We start from the raw sequence: 19,993 nt of genomic DNA, 5'->3' as shown, positions 1-19,993 counted from the left end.
ATGAAAATGACATAGACATTTAGACTCAATGTATCATAAACTGTGATATTACTTGTAAAACATACTTGTAAGTATTGCTGGATGGAATTTTGAAAAACAAAGAACACCATGAGTTGACTTCCTGTCAGCAGGGATCATCAGACAAGATTCATGTGTTTGGGATTCTTGAGCTCATGAGTCATTGAGTTTCAATTATCACATTGCCAAAAATGGGAAATACCATATGTGATAGAGGCTCAATCTGTGTAGGTCTGTGGTACAAGTGTAACTTAAAATAGTTCATTTTCAGACATGATTCATAAACATAGCTTTTGTTCCTTGCTGGATTTAAGGCTAATAGGACAAGTGTTCGGTCACCAAGGAGTAAAACTTTTCCTCCGTCTCGTCTCCCCAACCACTGAATGACGTGTAGGCTCAAAGAGCTTTCATAATAGTACATAATTGTACTGTCACTGCCAAGTGCAAATAGCAGGACTTGCGATCCCTGGAATTCCAAAGTTCCTCCATGTCCCAACTTCCTGTCCTTATTTAGTATGAGAGACAGAGAGAAACTGGCAGAGATACAGAGGAGTGAAGTGAACTGGAAGTAAACCAGTGTGCACAAAACAGAGCCAAGCAGACAGACTGACCTATTAACTATAGTAACCCCCCCTCCTCACCACCACCACCCCTCCAGATATCCACACACACACAAACACAAGATTCTCCCAGGAGCAGAACTTAAAAGATGCTGGCTATTATTCGCCAGTGGTCGCAGCTTCTGTGCGGCCTGTATGTCTCCGTCTGTCAGTGTGTGTTTTCCCTGACTGTGTCCCTGTCTGTCACTGCATAGAAATGGGAGGTAGAAGAGGGGAGGCAGCCAGCCACGTTATTCAAATGTTCCAGAGCCCGGCCAGCCAGCGGCCAACTGTAGCCAGGGCTAAAAGAGGCTCTTTGTGAGGGCCAGACAGATGGCCATAGAATGAAGACTGTAATGATACCCTCAACGGCCCAACACACACACAGACACATGCGCTCACATACAGACTCCACTCATTACAGGATGTAATGGTGTGTGTGTGTTTGTGTGTTAAAGACAGGATAAACTGTGTGTGTGTATGAGAGTGAGAAAAAGAAATGCAGAGAGATGGGGGAAGATGAGGAAGGAAATGAAGTAGAACACACTGATAAAGATGGTGACTATGTCCAGAAAGTGAGAAGAGAAATTAGTTTGTTTCTCAAATCTGCTCCTTTTCACCACACTGTTATTACTCTTGTTTTGCATGTTGTATTAGTTTTTGTGAGATTAAGAGTGCTTGTGCTTGCTGGGTTAAAAAAAAAAGATTTTCTTGTTCAAATTGATAATTTAAATGATTCAATATTGCTTCATAAAATCTGAGATTGATCTTGTAATATGCCTTTTCCCATGGATGTATCCCTTTTAAACAATCACCATTACTGATCAAAATCTCAGTTTCATTCACGTTACATTAACTCACGTTTGCCAAAGTCCTTCTTCACTGTATGATGTATTTGGCGTATTCCGTTTTTCCCAGGAAGTTAAAGCATCTAGCAACTAGCTTGCAATGGCTAAAAGGAAACAGCCCATGACCTTGAATAAATTATGGATTTCTCTGCATTTGAACATGAAGGGAATCATCATGTATGTTTGTAGCTTCACAAAATATTTAACATATCTAGCATTTTTAGATATTTTATTGTGGAAATGCGAGATATTATAATTGTAAGAAAAATAATCAAATGTAAATAAAATGCTGTCTGTAACTCTAAAAATCCCTCCAAAATAAAAACAGTCTGCATTATGTTCTGTAAAAAAAAGTTTCCATATCAGACAGCATTTACGCCAGTATCATTGTAGACCGACATAGCTGTGATAGGCCAATATCGGCTGGCCAATATAACTATCTGTCTCTACTTGTCATATCAAAGTATATTTAAAATTGACAGAAAGATCATGATAACTTGTGTGATTCTGCAGGAGGTTCAGAAGCTGCTGCTGCTGGAGTAACCTCAGCTGCAGCAGCCATAGCTGTGATTCCTGTGATTCTTTGGTTTAGTGCCTGAGAGAAAAAGTAAAACTGGTTTGGGCCCAGTGTATTAGTGCTGCATGGTTTAACACACACTCAGTCAAACTCTCATATCTCCAGTGGCAGACAAGCATGTAAACAGCCTAAAATATGCAAATTCCACACAAACGCCAAACTAACTGGACCCGGCAGCGGCCAGCTGTGGTAATATTGACCGTGCCTTTCATCAACTGACTAACAAATCGATGGCTTGGATATCATTAACCTTCCCCTCTCATTTGCCCTCTTTATAATTATCTCTCTTTGTCTTTCTAGCTTCTTTCTTCTATTCTGTCCCTGTGTTTTCTCCCCTATTTCCGGTAAGATAACATCCTCCCTGCAGCGCATCAGCTGATCGATGGATGGACTGATTGATCGAGCTGCCCTCTCTGTCTCTCCCTTTCCATCTGTCTCCCTACTTCAGTCTTGGTGTTTTTCTCTTTTTCCTACATTCACCAGCCTTTTTTCCACTCATTCTGATCTTTCCTCTTCTCATGTCCCTCTTTCCACCATTTTTTTCCTTTATTCAATCTCTCTCTCTGTCTCTCCCTCTCTCCTTAACTTACAGGGTAGGAAAACACTGAACCATGTTGCTCTAAGTTGTGACCTGTGGTGAACGGGGGAGGAGGAAGAGGAGGAGGAGGGAGGCAGGCAGGCAGGCATAGGTGGGCAGACGGGCATCTGCCACAGCTCCCTTTCGGCGGCCCATTGCAAGCTTGAAGCCATGGGCAACACAGCCACCAAGTTCCGCAAGGCCCTGGTGGGCGGCGACGAGGCCCTGGCCTGGCAGCTGTATGAGGGCAACCCTCAGTTCAGGGATGGCCTGGACCCGAACGCATCGTACGGAGAGCAGTACCAGCACAACACTCCTCTGCACTATGTCTGCCGCCACGCCATGACACGTCTGCTCAGGTAACAAAAAAAGATATGATTGTGGTTTGCATTTGGTTGAAAATGACAGGGCTGGTGATTGAATTCAACAGTCATTTTTGAGGCTGCAGCTTGTAATGTTGTTATCCAGTTATCCAATACAACCACAAGGGCAGTTATACCAATGAGTCATATTAAATTGAATAACAATTAGCAGTATGTCAGCTTTAACAAATTTCTGAGAGACACCATTTTCATAATTGTGGTTTTAAGGCAAAGATGAATTATTGTACAGAAGAGGGCAGTCTCAAAAGTCTTGTTGACATATGCCAGACAGGGCCACAGAGAGTGTGCATTAGCCATGAGAAACATTGGCAATCAGACACAATTAGACCCGCTGCACAAACACTTATAAACAAAACTGTAAACTGTAACCTCAGAAAGGACCAATTACTGGAAAAAATGTGAGTCTCAACAAAAAACCAAACATGAAATGGGCACTCCTCCAATTTCACACATGAAGTTCAGTGTACTCACCATGAGGAGTACTACTCAGCCTGTGAGAACAGCTGTATAATGGTCTTCTGTGGTTCTAGAGGCTTTTTGAAGTTTGAGAAAATAACTCATGATTTCATCGGGGTTTACTCAAATTGGCCTTCAAATTTACATCAGAAAGCATGTTTCACAAACGGGGGACATAAAGTTTGAAAGATGGCTTAGCAGGCAGAGATGGTCAACAAAAAGCAAACAAAACAAACAAACAAACAAAAAACACTAGTTTTATTGGAGCTTGTCCCTTACTATGGAGTAAAAGTCATATCTCTGCCTCTGCTGTGTAGATAATGACCCTTCTTTTTAAGTCTCTATCTTAAGCATCCCTCTACTTAATGGCATAGTTTGGATTGTTTGAAGTGTATAAGTCAGTGATATAGTCTGTATATAACCTGCAGCAGATGGTGATTGACATGTCCCCACTTTGGGGGAAAGGAGCACCGGCACGGAATCTAAGTAATGAACTGTTGTGGACAGGCTCAGCAACAAAACATATTTTTACCACTTAAAAAACGGTAACCCAGAAAATCAATATCAGGATAAGTGTATGTTATCCTGTATTTAGAGTATTTTCACTGGTTTACCTGCTGTCAGAGAGCCTTTCCTGGTGGGAAACCACTGTTGTACAAGCCAAATGTCTCTCTCTCCAGGGTATTAATGCTCCTTAAGGAAAATTGGTAATTTTACCTTGTAGAACATGGGACTTTTTGGTCTATTGCTGCCTCGATTGTTAGTTTGTTTGTGACTTCATTGTTTTAAAAGGCTAGTTCAGATTTACCAAACTCACACAATAACACAAACGAGCTATCTTGCTTAACTTCCATGCTGGTACCCCTCTCTGCTTCTCTACATTGCTGGCATGTTGACCGCCATCTACTGTAGGTAATACACTGACCATGGATAAATACTTCATAGAACCCCACTTCAAATAATTCAAACTATCCTTTAAATTAAAGTGCAAAGCTAAAATGCTGCAGTGCCACTGGAAGAGTCATGACAGATTTGAATTTATTGTAGGATTATTTTGCTGTAAGGGGTTTCCTTGCTTGCAGACTTGCTTGAAATGAGTGTAAAACACACACGCCAGCACACCCTCCTGTGGATGATGTCTGAAGAGAAACAATAAAGGGGAGTCACTGAGTCTAACACAACCTAAAAGAAAGGGGTCAAACTAAAGACCATTCAGAGAGCAGGACACCAGTGTGTCTTTTTACCCCCTGCAGGGATAATCAGACTGCTGGCCATGACCGAGACAGCTGATTCAGTGACTCAATAGCCATCTTCACCTCCTCCTCTTTGCACTCTTCCTCTCTTGCCCTTTCTTTCCATGATTACAGGGAGGGGGGGTCAGAGGAAGCAGTTTGAAAAGGCCAGTCAATTATCTGTGCATCTGCATGTGTGCACACGTGCATGTGTGTGCGTTTTTAGGGGGGAAAACTGTGACTCCACAACTGCTTAATGTGTCCGAGTCCGTGAATATAACACAGTGAATCATGGTGTGCTATTTGTGTCCCTTCCTACTAACCTATAATGGTCCAGAGAGGCGTGCTGAACGGCAGCGCTCTGCTCCTGATAAGTATCAGAGGAAATGCTGCTTTGTTCCAGCAGCTCGATTGGACAGAGGCAGGCAGATAGACGGCTGAGAAATCTCAGACAAAGTAAAGACTCATGGAGGACAGGCGTGGGCAGGTAGATAGATGCAGGGTCTGTTTTTTGGATTATTTTTAACATGTATCTGCTCCGGGTATATTCACTCTTTTCTTGTTGTCTTCATGGGTCAAACTGACGAGCAATCCCATGAGATGCACAAACTGGGAAATCTCAAGTAGACCTCTTACTGGAAAATTGGGTGTAGTTCAGGAAGTGTAACCCTTCCTCCACAACAACTGAGGACACAGTCTTAGAAATATGTAAATAACAACTGTGACTCTGTTACTCATTGTGAAAAGTTGATTCCCTGTTGTTTGAAGAAGGCCAAGACATACAACAACTTCCCAGTAACTTCTCCTCTCATTTTTATGTGTGTTTTCAAGCCATCAGAGATGTTTGATTCATTTCTGGTTACACTCTACAAGTTTATTCATAATTTAAATTGATACTGCAGTGATTAAAAGTACAATATGTAAATTCTGCCTCTACGGGTCTCACTCACATTAAAACAATAAAACACGTAGTTTGATGATGCCATAAAGCAGCATGGGGCCATGAGAGTTGGTGAAAGTCTGTCTGACGTGACTCGGGGAGAAATCGTGTTCACGGACAGATAATATTAAAGTAATAAAGTTTTAATCATGTTACATATAGTCATGCGCGCTGACTTCCTTCCTCACTCTTTTGACATATCGTATCTTATGTTTTCCAAGACATAGGGATGAAACAATCACTGTTTTCATGATAGTTTTTGGCCATTTTTCAGTACATTTTACATTACCATTTCATGCTCTCTTCAAATTACTGCATGGTCTGAACAGCTTTGGTACTCGACTAGTGCAGCAAAACATGTGACATCCCCAAGCCTGTTGTTTCTAGTAGACTGATATTAGGGCCATCCATCCTGAACATGGGGCCTTGTGTGTATGTGTGTGTGTGTGTGTATGTGTGTGTAGAGGTGGTGGGGGGTGTTGGGTTGTAGTTGAGAGGGGAATAATTAGTGATTATTGCTGTGTGGGTGAATTGGCAGTACACTGTCATTAGGGGGAGGCTGCAGGGGCTTGTGGCTGACAGGATAAGAAGGTCAAAAGTGGAAGAGCAGGACAGCCGTGGAAGAATAGGCTGAAAGGCTGCACAATGAGGAAACATTCAAACACTAATTCAATAGTAGCTTCTGCTGCTGCTGTGTCCAGATTTATCCTCCAAAGCGGAGCGAGAGAGGCTTTGCTACATTTTTTTCTGTTTTCAACCAGTGGAAATCGAATGACATCCTATTATTTTCTTATTTTTTTCTTGAATTTGCATTAGTGAGAAGTCCTTTTCATGCTCTACTGCTGATAAAAAACAGATTTTTATCTACAGTTTAAAGATCCAGTATGTAAGATTTACAGGAAATCTTTTGATTGAATATGGCAGAAATGGAACACAATATTATATAAGTATGTATATAATTGTGTTTTTGCACCACCATATTTCTATAGTAGTTCAGAGCAGATAAGCTAAATGCTGCACTGGCTCCAGACACGGCCTTGCGTGTTATTTTTCCCACATGCTAAATTCCACACACTGGTCCTTTAACATGCAGCTGCCATAGGATAATGTAGAAGATGGTGTCAAATAGGGCTGCAACTAATGATTATTTTCAGAATCTAATCTAATCTAATCTAATCTGTTCTAATCTAATTTAACAATAATCTGCCTATTTCTTTTACAATTAATAGTTTAGGTTCTAAAATGTCAAGAAATGCTCATCTTTAAATTGCTTCATTTGTTCAACCAACAATCCAGAACCCAAAGACTCTATGATTACTGTCATAAATGACAAAGAAAAGCAGAAAATTCTTACATTTAAGAGCCTGGAATCAGCACGAAAAAGGAATGAAAATTTATTATTTTTTTTCAAGCGAGTAATCGATGAATTGACTAATCATTGCATCTCTAGTGTCAAATGGAAGACAGATGAAAGATAATGCAAAAACGACCTTCTAGAGAGGGAGATAAAAAAGCAACTAACGGATAGAAAAGGAGAGGTGGAAGTTTTTATAATGATAGAAGAAAAAAAGAAACTTGAAGACTGAAAAAACAGGTGGAGCCAAATTAAAGAGTTGAGAGCTAATCAGTAAATGGAGGATTTGACAGACAAAGAGCAGAGAAAAACTATTTACTAAACAGAACTGCAACCGCAGCCTGGCTCTGAGTGCAACTGGCACATCCATCACTGTGTGTGTGCGTGTGTGTACCCGCCAGCCAGCATGTCCATTATCTCAGAGATGTTAAACAGAAATAGTCAATATTCTATCGTCTTTCTTCTCCTCCCTGTGCTGCTCTTCTTACCCGCCAACACTCATCTCACAATCCATGTCCCTACCATACTTTATTCTCATATCATCTTCACTCATCCTCCACACGTCTCTCTTACTGTACAGTTTGCTTCACTTTTCTCTACAACCTTACCTTTCACTCGTTTAAGCCTTCTTTCTATTGCTATCAATTCCTTCCTCTCCCTCCACTTCACCTCTGCACTCCTCTGAACTTGTTTTGTCCATCCAAGTGTAACTGCACCCTCAGGTCTGAGCCTAACTTCACCCACGGCATAGTTTTCAAAAATGCTAAAAGGAGTGCAAGGGGTTGAAGAGGGGGCCAGGGTGGCGATGCACAGGACAAGTACTATAGAGGGCGTGACCACCTCTCTGTGTGGCAGTAACAGTGAGCAGTCACAGCTAACCAACCAGTGCACAGCTGCTGTCAGACTCAGTGTGTGCAGATAAACACTGGAAACACAGAGAAGCACTGACAGTTGTAGCCCCCTTGAAAAATTTTCAGTGTTGTACCTGTGTTGTAGCTAGGTGAGCTAATGTTAGCATCTCAGAAAGGTTGCTCTCACCGGTGTGTGTGTCTACAGGGGAGTGTCAGTACGTAGCCATAGCCCTGCTGTTGCAGTCTGGTGGAGCTTCTAAAATTGTTAAAAGTGGCAAAATTGAAAAAATACTAAGTAGAGGGATAGCAAAAAATAGTGTAAACTCCTGTGAATGATGATGACTGTTTCGCAAACTCTCACTCAAGAGCTACGGGTGGAAGAAGGTGGGCAACCCACTCAACTCTGATTAGAGAGTTTTAATGTTCTTTTTTTAATATAAATTTCATGGAGCAGTCCCAAACGGTTGGCTCTATCCCATTGCCTTGTAAGCCTGAGGATAATTGAAAAGGGTAGTAAGCAATTTGATCCATTTTCAGCCCATGAAATGCTATTTTTGTTTTTTGTTTTTTTAAAATAAATTACTTAAGAACGGATGTTTTTCATCACACTCTAGTAATATACTTTAGTTTTCAACTCAAAAACGTGTAAAGCTTTCTTCTGTTTTATTTAATCCCTTCTTTGCTGCCTCCCTCACATAGGTCCTTCCTGTTCAGTAAAGAGGGGAACCCCAACAAGCGTAATGTGCACAATGAGACGTGCCTCCACGTGCTGTGCCAAGGCCCACAGATCCTGCTGTTGTCAGAGGGAGCGCTGTCACCACGGCTGGCCCGACCCCAGAGGGACGAGCAGCGTCGTGCGGACTGCCTGCAGGTACAAACACACGGACAAAGTGTAGCTCATGTTGGTGTGAAAAAGTGTGTCATATATAGTCAATGCATTTGACAAAGTTGAGAATAATGTTGTGTGTGTTTGTGGGTTTCCCCCGCTGCCAGATGATCCTGAGCTGGACTGGGGCCAGGCTGGAGGGAGGCCAGTACGAGAAGGCCAATGTCAACGCCACTGACAATCACCACAGCACCTGTCTGCACTATGCTGCTGCTGCGGGCATGAAGAGCTGTGTGGAGGTGAGAGAAACTGTGCGACCCACCGAACTGGCACTAGGATGAGCTTCATTTTCTGTGTGGCAGATCTGTCTGTGCTCTGTGTGATTGTATCTGGCAAAGACTTTACAGCCGGTAAAATCTGTCTGACAGTATTATGCCAGTCCTTGCATCCAGGAGCATCTGCTTTGTGTTTCATTACTGTCAGATCCAAGTAGTGCTTCCTGTCTGTGTTTTTTAAGATTTTACAGCCTTTGAATTAGGAAGAAAATCTACTTCCTGACTTGAAAGAAAAAAAAATTAGCTCAATTCTAATACAGGCAGCCTGGGGAAAAATAACCCAGATATTATCCTTTAAGATAAAAAGTTTGAACACATTTCTCTTCAGCACTACATTCCCAATCTTCTCTCCACTTTTTTTTCCACCTCTTTCATAAACTATATTTGCTCCCTTTCACTTGTCGTTTTTCTTTTTTCCTCCCTGTTCCTTTATATGTCACTGCCTACTATCTTGTATTTTTTTCTGTTTTCTGCCATCACATCTTTGTTTTCTCTCTTCTCCGCTCCCTCCTGTTTTCTCTTTGTCTGCTCCACTTGCTCTTGCCTCTCGCTTCCTTTGTTCTCTTTTGTTGCAAGTTCCTTCAATTTCTTCTTCCTCTCCCATTATCCACTTCTCTCTCTTTCCTCCCATTTCTTTTGTTCTCTCATCTCTCCCTCCTCGTCCCTCCCTCTCTAGCTGCTAATCCAGAGCGAGGCGGACCTCTTTGTGGAGGATGAGGACAAGTTGACGCCATGTGACCATGCCGAGCGGCATCACCACACCGAGCTGGCCCTCAGCCTGGAGTCACAGATGGTTTTCTCCTCCTCATCAGCTCAGCAGTCAAACACAGACGCACATGGTGAAACCAACCTGCTGCAATACAAGGAGGTGAGACCACAGTTACAAGATCTGGGGGTTTCCTGCTGGCTCGTTTAAAATGAATGTGCTATTTTTGAGCCTTTTAAGGTCACGGATTTTTGTAAGTCAGTGCTGCAACTTTGATACACTCACTTCACTGTCCTGTCCTTATAGTGATGGGAAACATTGAGCCCATTTTTTTTTCCTGTTAATGTCATTTTCATGATCTATATTTTGCACTTTGAGGTGGAGTGTTTTTTTAAAATGATAACATTGGGTTTTTACTTGTCACCTCATCACACAGACACTCGCACCTTTATTCTCTTTACACCAAGGACGTAATTGTTTCATCATTGACATTTTGTGGTCATGTTAGTATTAATGTTCCCCTCTAATGTCAAATAAACTCAACTAAAACTATCAGGTGCTTGCAGTTTCATGTATGGAAGGGCAAGAATTTTGAAATTAATTAGATTTAAGATGTAAACTTTTGAGGTCATGGAAGTTATCCTCAATAGTCATGAAAAAATTACATCTGCCTCACATCAGCTTGCATTTACAGATGAAATGAAACAATAAGCCCCACCAAGCTGTGATTAACAGTGATTTTAGGACAGTCAAGAGGCGTTGTTAGGTATGACATGAAGCTGTTCATGACCTTGATGTGCCGGTTAAACCCCACACATAAGCCAACATAATGGCTCAAACCATAGGATTCACCTTTCCCATTTTTACAGTTTCGTAAACTGATGGATAGCTCTGTTTAGCCCCATTTTGATTTTGAAAGTAAGACCACAATGGTACCGGCTCTGTTACATGACTTTTCCAGCTCTACAAATTCTCTGTCATTAATTTCAGCATATATCCTTTCTTTTTCACCTTCCTCATCTATCCCATCTATCTTTTTCAGCCTCTCATCCATGCTTAGACCATGAAATAAATCAAGATTTATGACAAAATTTGACATTTTGAAACAATTTACTTGACACCGTAATACAGATGTAATTTGGTCACAAGTGTCTTTATAGAGTATTTTAATAGCTTTGAATGTGGCTCAGCCAGTCATAATCGAGAACTGGAAGCAGGCCTTGAATTTCATCATTTAAGGGGCAAGGCCACTTGGCCTTTGGTGTTGTCAAGTTTTTGAGGGCACAAAGGCCAAATGCCAGGGCAGCAGTCAAATAAAACAGTGATTTTAAGTCCACCAAAATAATGAAATTAACTGAAGGATTAAGGATGACTGTATTTTTAACACATCCAGAAGCTTAATGAAGAGCAGACATGCATATATAACATGGATCTAGTTGTTTGTTACTGTTTTGTTAACAGACTACAGTCTACAGTGTAAACCATAGAACTGTAGAGTAACATTAGGCTTCATGGTCAAATAAAGTTTGTATCACATCTATGCTCACGCTCGTCCTGGGAACTTATCATAGTTATTATAGTTATCGTCACTTATCATTGTTAAGTTATCATACTTAGCCCTGTTTTCAAGTGTTCATGCCAGGCTCAAAATCTAACCCACCACTGGCTCTGCGTGCAGAGTTTTATTAGATGTTGCACAATCAGACTCTAAACCAAAGACAGTAGTGTCTAACAACTTAAGTGACAGGAAAGAGACAGAGGAGAACATGGCAAAATCAGCTGGGGCAGTGCAGGCAGGACATCAAGGCCACTGTGGCTGCAGGGCATATTGTTTTTTAAGAGTCATAAGGCCAAACTGAGGGGGCGTGGTGGTTATGGCCATCGTGACTGCTGTGAAATTATTGTGCTGACCGGAACTATCAGATTTATAATGTGATAAAGACACACCAATAACACAATTCACGACTGCTAACAACGCTCTCACACAGAGAATAGAAGGAAAAATCATGAAGGTACAAAGGTAGATGGTAGCACTTCCCCAAAGACACACACAGACTCATTTACGGAATGTTTTTCACTCTTTGCAAGGATCCAAGATCTCAACATACAGGGTTAGGGTTAGGACTGAGGACTTTGTTGCAGATCTGAGTACATTAAAACAAATGAGAAACCAATTGTGTGATCAATCTTTTGAAAATGTTTTACATTATCTTACTCTTCTGCGTCCAACATGGGATTTGCTTTTGCTGAGTTCGGCCCAGAAATGTCGACCATTCATTACCATGAATAGCTGCCTGTCAGAGCTTTTTTGTGCTCTCTATGCATCTTTGTGCTCACATTTATGGACTAACTGATCAGATAAAATTTCCCACTGACTGCACTGAACGGTTCTACAGTGTCTATGACAGAATTCTTACCATTCACCTTCAAATGTCACCAATTTGAATCCAAAATATTCTTTTTCTCACAAAGTTCTCTTCTCACAGCTTACCAGTTTTACACAAGTACACGAGTCTAGTAATACAAGGATACACATGCACACACTTCGCCTCATGTTTCTCAGGGTCCCAGTTAAACAGAGGGCACCGGCACAGACTTCTAGCAGCAGCAGCTGCTGCCAACTGATAGCAGTTTGATCTTTCTTCCCGCAGCCAAATCTATGCTAATACTTAATCTCTTTCCCAACACCACCAGCCCCCAACCCCGCTGCCCCACATCTCTGTCCTTTTCATTCTTTGTCACACAATCTTTTACACTTCCTCAAACATATCTCAATCTCAAACTTTTCTTAGTTTGTTAAATAACTTTCTCCACTTTCTATTTTTCTATTTCTTCCCTTTCTCCCCATCACTTCCTCACTGTCTCTCTTTCATTTCTCTCTTGTGTTCATTTTATTTTCTTTCTATCTCTCTAACATGTCTCCTGCTCTGTCCTTTCAGCCTTATGAGGGACTAAAGCTTCAGGACCTGCGCAGGCTGAAGGACATGTTGATTGTAGAGACGGCAGACATGCTGCAAGCCCCCCTCTTCACTGCTGAGGCCCTGCTCCGAGCGCATGGTGTGTATTTGTCTGTTGATGTTCATGAAACTTTCACAAACCCTCACAGCACTGTGATTGTGATGGAACTATTCACAAAAAATTACATACTTTCCCTCTAAACGTGTGTGTTTAACCTTTTTCTCTCTCAGACTGGGACAGAGAAAAGCTTCTGGAAGCCTGGATGTCAGATGCTGAGGGCTGCTGTCAGCGCTCAGGTGTGGCCATGCCCACCCCACCACCCAGTGGATATAATGCCTGGGACACCCTACCCTCACCTCGGACCCCCAGGACCCCACGCTCTCCCCTCACACTCACCCTCACCTCCCCGACCGACAGCTGCCTCACACCTGGAGAGGAGGGCCTGTCTACGGTGAGACAGTCACTGATAAAGTTTTTCTTTTTATTAACTTCTTTTTTATTTGTTAATGGAATTATTTAGTTGACTTTATTGAGGGATTATTGGGTAAGTTGTGGTGACAGGATTACTAAAGTCATAGAAATATTTCCCTTGGGAGCCATATTTAATGAACAGTACAGTTTAAATGTTTTGTTGGATTTCAGTCTAAGTGTAAAACCAGTCAGGCCCAGGTCCTGTTCGACCACAATTTCTCCTGTATTTAAATGAGAGACATGTATGGTAGGGCCGCAGTGGTATGTATACTGTGGTATGAAAGTTAATGGTTATCATACCTTGCACATTTGTTTAGCTATGGTATTGATGCTACAAATACGTATTGTCATTAAAGACATATTTCAGGTGGCCTCTTGGCTTAGTTAGTGAAGCGTGAGCCCCATGTACTGAGGCTGTGAGTCCACTGCAGCAGCGCTGGGTTCGAATCCTGCCTACGGCCCTGTCTTTTCCCCACTTTCTCTCCCCCTGTCCTATCTTTAGTCATATCTTCAGCTGTCCTATCGACAAACCAAACATATTTTAGGTTTATATCAAGTAAATTTAATGTCTGTCAGGAAATGATATTTTGTGAAATTAAACTCAAGCATTTGTTCAACCAAAACAAGCATTCGGATTTCATTGATTTAAGGGTCATTTGTAATCGATAACGATATAATTAACAACAATAAAAATAATAATAATAATAATAATAATAGTAATAATTGTGTAATACAGTGAAAACCATTTCTTTTTTCTGAGACAGTTTAATACCGTAAAAATCAAAGTTGTCATACTCAAAGGTTTATTCTAGTTAAACATTTGACAAGTGTCTCCTTTGTTTGATTACAACAGGTCAATGTCTAATCTAACTAGAACAAATCAGGTCATAGTCCGTCTGTCTAGCAGTGATTCTTCTTTCTGCTCTGTGTGGTTGCACATAAACATCAGCCTCTTGTCCACTGTTGCTGTTGATGCAGGTTTAATAACACCCAGTAGCCTACTTCTGTCTGCCCACAAATCCTGGCTGATGTTTAACTTGTAGGCAATTACAGTGTTCAGACCTTAAGTTCTTAGACTATAATATCACAACATGATGATGATATAATATATAATATAAAATATAATAGTTCAGCCTCAAAAATGGACCCAGTTCTCTTTGACACAACTAAACATGGTAGTCTTGCTGGACTTTATTACAGGTTGCTGAAATTGTTGTTTTTATTCCATTTTCTCAATCACAAAACAAAATGTTTTTGGTTTACATTGTGCTTCTTGTATTCTTAAAATATGTGTTACTGTCAACATCACATATATTTCTTCATCTATATCCAGCCCCTGTCTTTGTGTATGGGAATCCTTTCTATACCGTATCCTAATAACTGCTTTATCACTCGCAGCCAGTACAACTTAACATAGTTGATATCTATCTGTTTTATGGTTTCCTCTGCCAGATTTGAGGTGCAATAATGTGCGGCTCCTGGGTATTTCATACCCAAGAGTCTCTTCCAATACATCACAATCCATACCACTGTATAGTTCAATCTTTGGCCAGCTCCAAAATATATGCATGGTCTGCAGCTACATTTCCACAGATTGCCCAGCACGATTAACATGTTGTGGTTACTTTGTGCATTATCTTTTTAGCTTTATGAAGACAAAACGTAAAAGTATCAGACAGCATCTGAATATCCTGTGATGTGTTTGCCTTCTGTCTCCCTGCAGTGTGGAATCTGTCTCTGCTCCATCTCAGTGTTTGAGGATCCAGTGGACATGTCCTGTGGACACGAGTTCTGCAGAGCATGCTGGGAAGGGTAAGAACCTGTGTTTTGTGTGCCTCAATGTTCCTGCATGATTCAGTGTGTTTTAACTTGTATGCATCAACTCTCCTGTGTGTATACTCGTGTGTTTCTCAGGTTCCTCAATGTGAAGATTCAGGAGGGTGACGCACACAATATCTTCTGCCCGGCCTATGAGTGCTACCAGTTGGTGCCGGTGCATGTGATCGAGAGTGTGGTTTCCAGAGAGATGGACCAGCGATATCTACAGTTTGACATCAAGGTAAAACGCACACAACAACCTCATACAAATGTTGCTATTTATGTTCACGTTTTCACCACAGCCCAAGGAATACTTTTCTTCCAACTGTAAATTCTGTCAGTCTTTACTCTTTGTCTGTTTTCTTTTTCTTTGTTGCAGTTGTTTCTTCCTGTTTTTTGGAATTTCCCAATCACTTCTGCTCTTGTGTACTGTTCTTCCTCCTTTATCTCTATGTCCTCTATCATTTATATTCTGTCTACCACTGCCATCTTTACCAAAAGGTGGGCTGGCCTTCTCTGGCTGTGAGGCAGGACCAGCATTGATTTTGATTAATCTGTAGAGCTTTAGATGAGCTTTAGACAGATGCTTCCATCCTATATTTCAGCCCTTTTAATTTTGAACATAACCTTCTTACTCGCTCACAGAATAGACTGTTGCTCCACATTCCATTAATTAAAACTGATCTAGGAAACATGTCATAGTGCATGTTATGCTTGATACAATCTGGAAAAGGACTTCAGCTTGAATTTCTAGTGCCAGTATGACTGTTCAAGAGCCTTATCTCAGATCTTGTTTTTATTGATTGTAGCTGCTTTAACTATATTGAAATTTTATGTTTTATTTATTTATTTTATTCTTTTTTTTATTTTACTTAATTGTATTTATTGTATTATCTTCTACATAGCATGTTTGTCAGCTGATTTCTTTGCCTGTCTTGATTTTCATCTTGTCATCATTGTAAATGAGGATACCTCCTCAGTGGTCTTTCGATGTAAAACACAGGTTTAATTTGTGTTTTCTTCTTCTTGTCCATCTCTCTCTTTCCCTGTCCTCCCTGCCTATTGCAGGCATTTGTGGAGAACAATCCGGCCATCCGCTGGTGTCCTGCAGCACGTTGTGAGCGGGCGGTGCGGCTGACCCGGCCCGGCCCTGGGGACAGCGACCCACAGAGTTTCCCCCTGCTGCCCTCCCCAGCTGTCGATTGTGGCAAGGGCCACCTCTTTTGCTGGTACGCTTCATGATTTATTGGCTGTAAACACTCAAACAAGCCCCTTGAGGCAATTTGTGATTTGTGATATTGGCCTGTAAACTGTAAATAATATTGACTTGAAACAATTCTGCATCTCTCACAGTCCGATATACAAACACTTAACAAATGTTCTATTGACATTTTTGTTTGTTGTGTCATTTAAATGTCATTTAAACCCAGTGGTTTTTTTCACACTGGGACACTGTAGTAACATGGTTGTTCAACATGGTGGACTCTGTAGATCAGTGGTGCCCAACCCTGGTCCTCAGGGACCCATGTCCTGCATGTTTTAGATGTTTCCCTGCTCCAACACACCTGATTCAAATGATCAGCTCATCATCAAGCCTCTGCAGAAGCCTGGCAACAGCCTGATCATTTGAATCAGGTGTGTTGGAGCAGGGAAACATCTAAAACATGCAGGACAGGGGTCCCTGAGGACCAGGGTTGGGCTCCACTGCTGTAGATAAAAACGGCTCATTCTAAGGTAACGAAAACGAAACCAATCTTATTTTAAGGTGATTATACAATTTCTGCCATATTCTGCCTGTAAATCTTACACACTGGACCTTTTAACCAGTGTTGTTGAAAACTATGCTGTAAGTGCGAATTTTCTTGATTACTTCACAAAATTGACCTAAAAAGGCCAGGCCAACAAAATATTTAGGTGTCAGACACATATCAACCTTTGCCTTTTCCTCCCTCGTCTCTTTCTATGTCTCTTTCTAGGAATGAGTAACAAGTTGTTATGCTGTTCTAGCCTCATTGTATTTTATTGCACGTAATTCTCTGTGGATCCTCCTCCATGTCTGCAGGGAGTGCCTTGGTGAGGCCCATGAGCCATGTGACTGTCAGATGTGGAGGAACTGGCTCCAGAAGGTCACAGAGATGAAGCCTGAGGAGTGTAAGTCTGTCACTGTGTTGTTTATGCCACCATTTTTTTTTACTGGGGTTCATTTTAGCTGCAGCTCACTAAGCTGGCACCACAGTAAGCCAGTTAACAGCAGCTGTCAGGACGGCCTACCAGGTTGTGTCTAATGTATTTTTATAACATTGTGGCAGGTGTTCAGGTCATTGATATTTGCCAAATGTGAGTGCTGGAGGGTGATTCCGCAGGGCAGGTGTTGGACAGTTGAGAAGTAGCTAATGTGTGTCTGTATTTGTGTGTGCTTTCCACAGTGGCAGGTGTGAGTGAGGCCTATGAGGATGCTGCTAACTGCCTGTGGCTGCTGACCAACTCCAAACCGTGTGCCAACTGCAAGTCGCCCATTCAGAAGAATGAGGGCTGCAACCATATGCAGTGTGCCAAGGTTAATACACATTAATCTCTCTGTCAGCTGTTGTGTCTTCATTTGTATAGATAATGAGTTCAGGTCAATGACTATTATTAAAGGGATAGTTCGGGTTATTGGAAGTGGGGTTGTTTGAGGTACTTGATAGTTGGTGTATTACCTACAGTAGATGCTGGCTGGCATGCCCCCAGTTTGGAGAAGCAGAGAGGAGTACCAGCATGGAAGTTTGACTGATATACCCTGCCATCAGACTGATTTTTCAAACTTGAAACCAGTTATTTAATTTAAGTGTTACTCACTGTCAAGACTGACCAAACTCCATAGGTGAAATCAGTACTTTTGCCTTGCAGAATATGAGTTGCTGGTCTACGGCTGAAAACCCTTTTGTTGTTGACCCTGTCCACAGGAGCTCACTGCTTAGCCTCTGTGCTGGTGCTCCTTTCTGCGTCTACAAACATGGGGCGTGCCGAATGCCATCTGTTGTAGCTAATACACTGACTATGGATGAGAACCTACCCCTTTAATTCTGTATTTTTATTGCATTATTTACTCTATAAATTCTGCTGTCTTTGTATCTGTAGTGTAAGTACGACTTCTGCTGGATCTGTCTGGAGGAGTGGAAGAAGCACAGCTCATCAACAGGAGGCTACTATCGCTGTACTCGCTATGAGGTCATCCAACAGCTAGAGGAGCAGTCCAAGGAGATGACTGTAGAGGTATTAACACACACAAGTACACTCACAAAACAATACAGAATAGACACTCAGTTGATCACACTCAATCTCCCAATGATGTAAACACACACAGGAAAAATATATTCACACAAAAGTCATCTGAATGAAATTGATTTGCATTTTGTTTACAGGCAGAAAAGAAGCACAAGAGTTTTCAGGAGCTGGACCGTTTCATGCACTATTATACTCGCTTCAAGAACCATGAACACAGTTATAAGGTAAAACACCCTCCACACGTACACGCAGTGTCATAACAGTGCGACTGAATTGAAAAATGTGCTACTTTGGCTGTGATGCAGCCATCTCTCTCTGTCTGTAGTCAACTTTGTGTCTCTCTGAATGTCTCGTCCACAGCACTGTCTGACTGTGAATTAGGCTACTTTATATACTGTTGGGTCGCTCAATCTATAATAATGCATCAGAATTGTTCATAATAGTTGTTTTATATTGCAGAATAATAACCTGAATCTGCAAAGTCACCACGTCCAGTTCTATGATGGTGCAAAAGCATGCACTGCACCCTCACATTAATATTTCGAGCCCTCACTTTAAATCTGAGTAATCAATGCAAAGTGCAAGGTGGCAGGTCATGCATCCGTGGTGTCCACATCCGTATGTGTACATGTCTATTCAGGGCGCATGGACTGTGTGTCTCCATGAACACGTAATATTTTATTTAGCACAGCAGAGTAGCGCGCAAAATGACTAGCTAAAGGTGAATATAGATCAGCAGGTGTGCTGATTATTAAGTCCTTTCTCAGCCCTTCACATCTCTGAGCTCTGACACAGCTGTGCCAGTCATAGTTAAATGTGATAATGAGCAAACGGAGGGCTTCACCTCAGGAGATGTCTGGATCAGAGCATCAACACACATCACCACAAATCTGCACTCAAAGAAGGATAGGGTATGATTTTCCAGCACGTAGTTATAAAATAAATAGAAATAAAAACTAAAGAATCTGTTTGATGATTACATCGAACAGAATAATGTATCTCCCATCACCTGGTCACACTGTTTAGTAATTAATGTTACACAACAGTGTTTGCACTGCACTGTGTTTAGAGAACTGGTGTTGTTTTTATACAATTTAATGAAGGTAAACATGGTGAATGGTCGTTTTTCACTGCTGTTGCTGGCCCGTGCTGTAGGTACAAGCTCACCCCCACTAATTTCAGATGCACCTCCAGTCATTATGTTCTGGAACAATAACTAGCTTAAGTTATCAGATAAATGTAGTGTATCCTAGTGGAGTTAAAAAAAACAAAAAACTCCACTCCAAGTGGAGTGGAGTGTAATCCTAAAGTAGCACAGAATGGTTATTCAAGACTTTGACACTAAGATTTAATTTTTACTGAAAATGTATATTGGTTCCAAGTATCAGTTATGAGCCTCCTGGATTACTAATAATCAGTGTCGGCCCTGGAAAAAAAACATCGGTTGATCCCTAATGCAAAGCTGGCCTGAATTTCTAAAACACTTCCTGAAACATGCGTCACAATCTGATGATAATGTGTTCTGTCTCTTCTTGTCTGTTAGTTGGAGCAGAAACTGCTGAAAACAGCTAAAGAGAAGATGGAGCAGCTGAGCAGAGCCTTCATTTGTCGTAAGTCTCTTTATACTGAGCTCAGCCTGTTGTTGGGAAGATCTGCATCAGAATGGAGTTTGAGTTTGCTGCTTGTCAGCTGCTTCAGGATGTTCCTTTTAGTGGATATGAGGTGGACAGAGTATATTTTTGTTATTGCCCTATTGGTAAAGGAAAGACGGAGGCTA

General features: G+C 41.4%; 1 protein-coding gene across 2 annotated transcripts in view; it reads left to right on the top strand.

Annotated features, from left to right (window-relative positions):
- LOC146313017 (ankyrin repeat and IBR domain-containing protein 1-like) overlaps nt 1–19,993 on the top strand; it is a 33,089-nt gene that overhangs the window by 2,807 nt on the left and 10,289 nt on the right. For both annotated transcript variants that reach the window (XM_084738545.1, XM_084738544.1), the window contains exons 2-15: nt 2,635–2,978; nt 8,535–8,706; nt 8,829–8,960; nt 9,673–9,864; nt 12,642–12,759; nt 12,891–13,111; nt 14,855–14,943; nt 15,046–15,190; nt 16,018–16,178; nt 17,012–17,100; nt 17,376–17,506; nt 18,070–18,204; nt 18,354–18,440; nt 19,760–19,826. In XM_084738545.1, the coding sequence (XP_084594671.1) occupies nt 2,791–2,978; nt 8,535–8,706; nt 8,829–8,960; nt 9,673–9,864; nt 12,642–12,759; nt 12,891–13,111; nt 14,855–14,943; nt 15,046–15,190; nt 16,018–16,178; nt 17,012–17,100; nt 17,376–17,506; nt 18,070–18,204; nt 18,354–18,440; nt 19,760–19,826 (1,927 nt within the window). In that variant the 5' untranslated portion in view covers nt 2,635–2,790. The remainder of the gene's footprint in view (nt 1–2,634; nt 2,979–8,534; nt 8,707–8,828; nt 8,961–9,672; nt 9,865–12,641; nt 12,760–12,890; nt 13,112–14,854; nt 14,944–15,045; nt 15,191–16,017; nt 16,179–17,011; nt 17,101–17,375; nt 17,507–18,069; nt 18,205–18,353; nt 18,441–19,759; nt 19,827–19,993) is intronic.

Source organism: Lutjanus erythropterus, chromosome 16, assembly GCF_056507025.1.
Source record: "Lutjanus erythropterus isolate fLutEry1 chromosome 16, fLutEry1.hap2, whole genome shotgun sequence".
Classification (NCBI taxonomy): Eukaryota; Metazoa; Chordata; class Actinopteri; order Lutjaniformes; family Lutjanidae; genus Lutjanus; species Lutjanus erythropterus.
The sequence above is the reverse complement of the archived record's forward strand: the minus strand, read 5'-3'. Positions and strand labels throughout refer to the sequence as shown.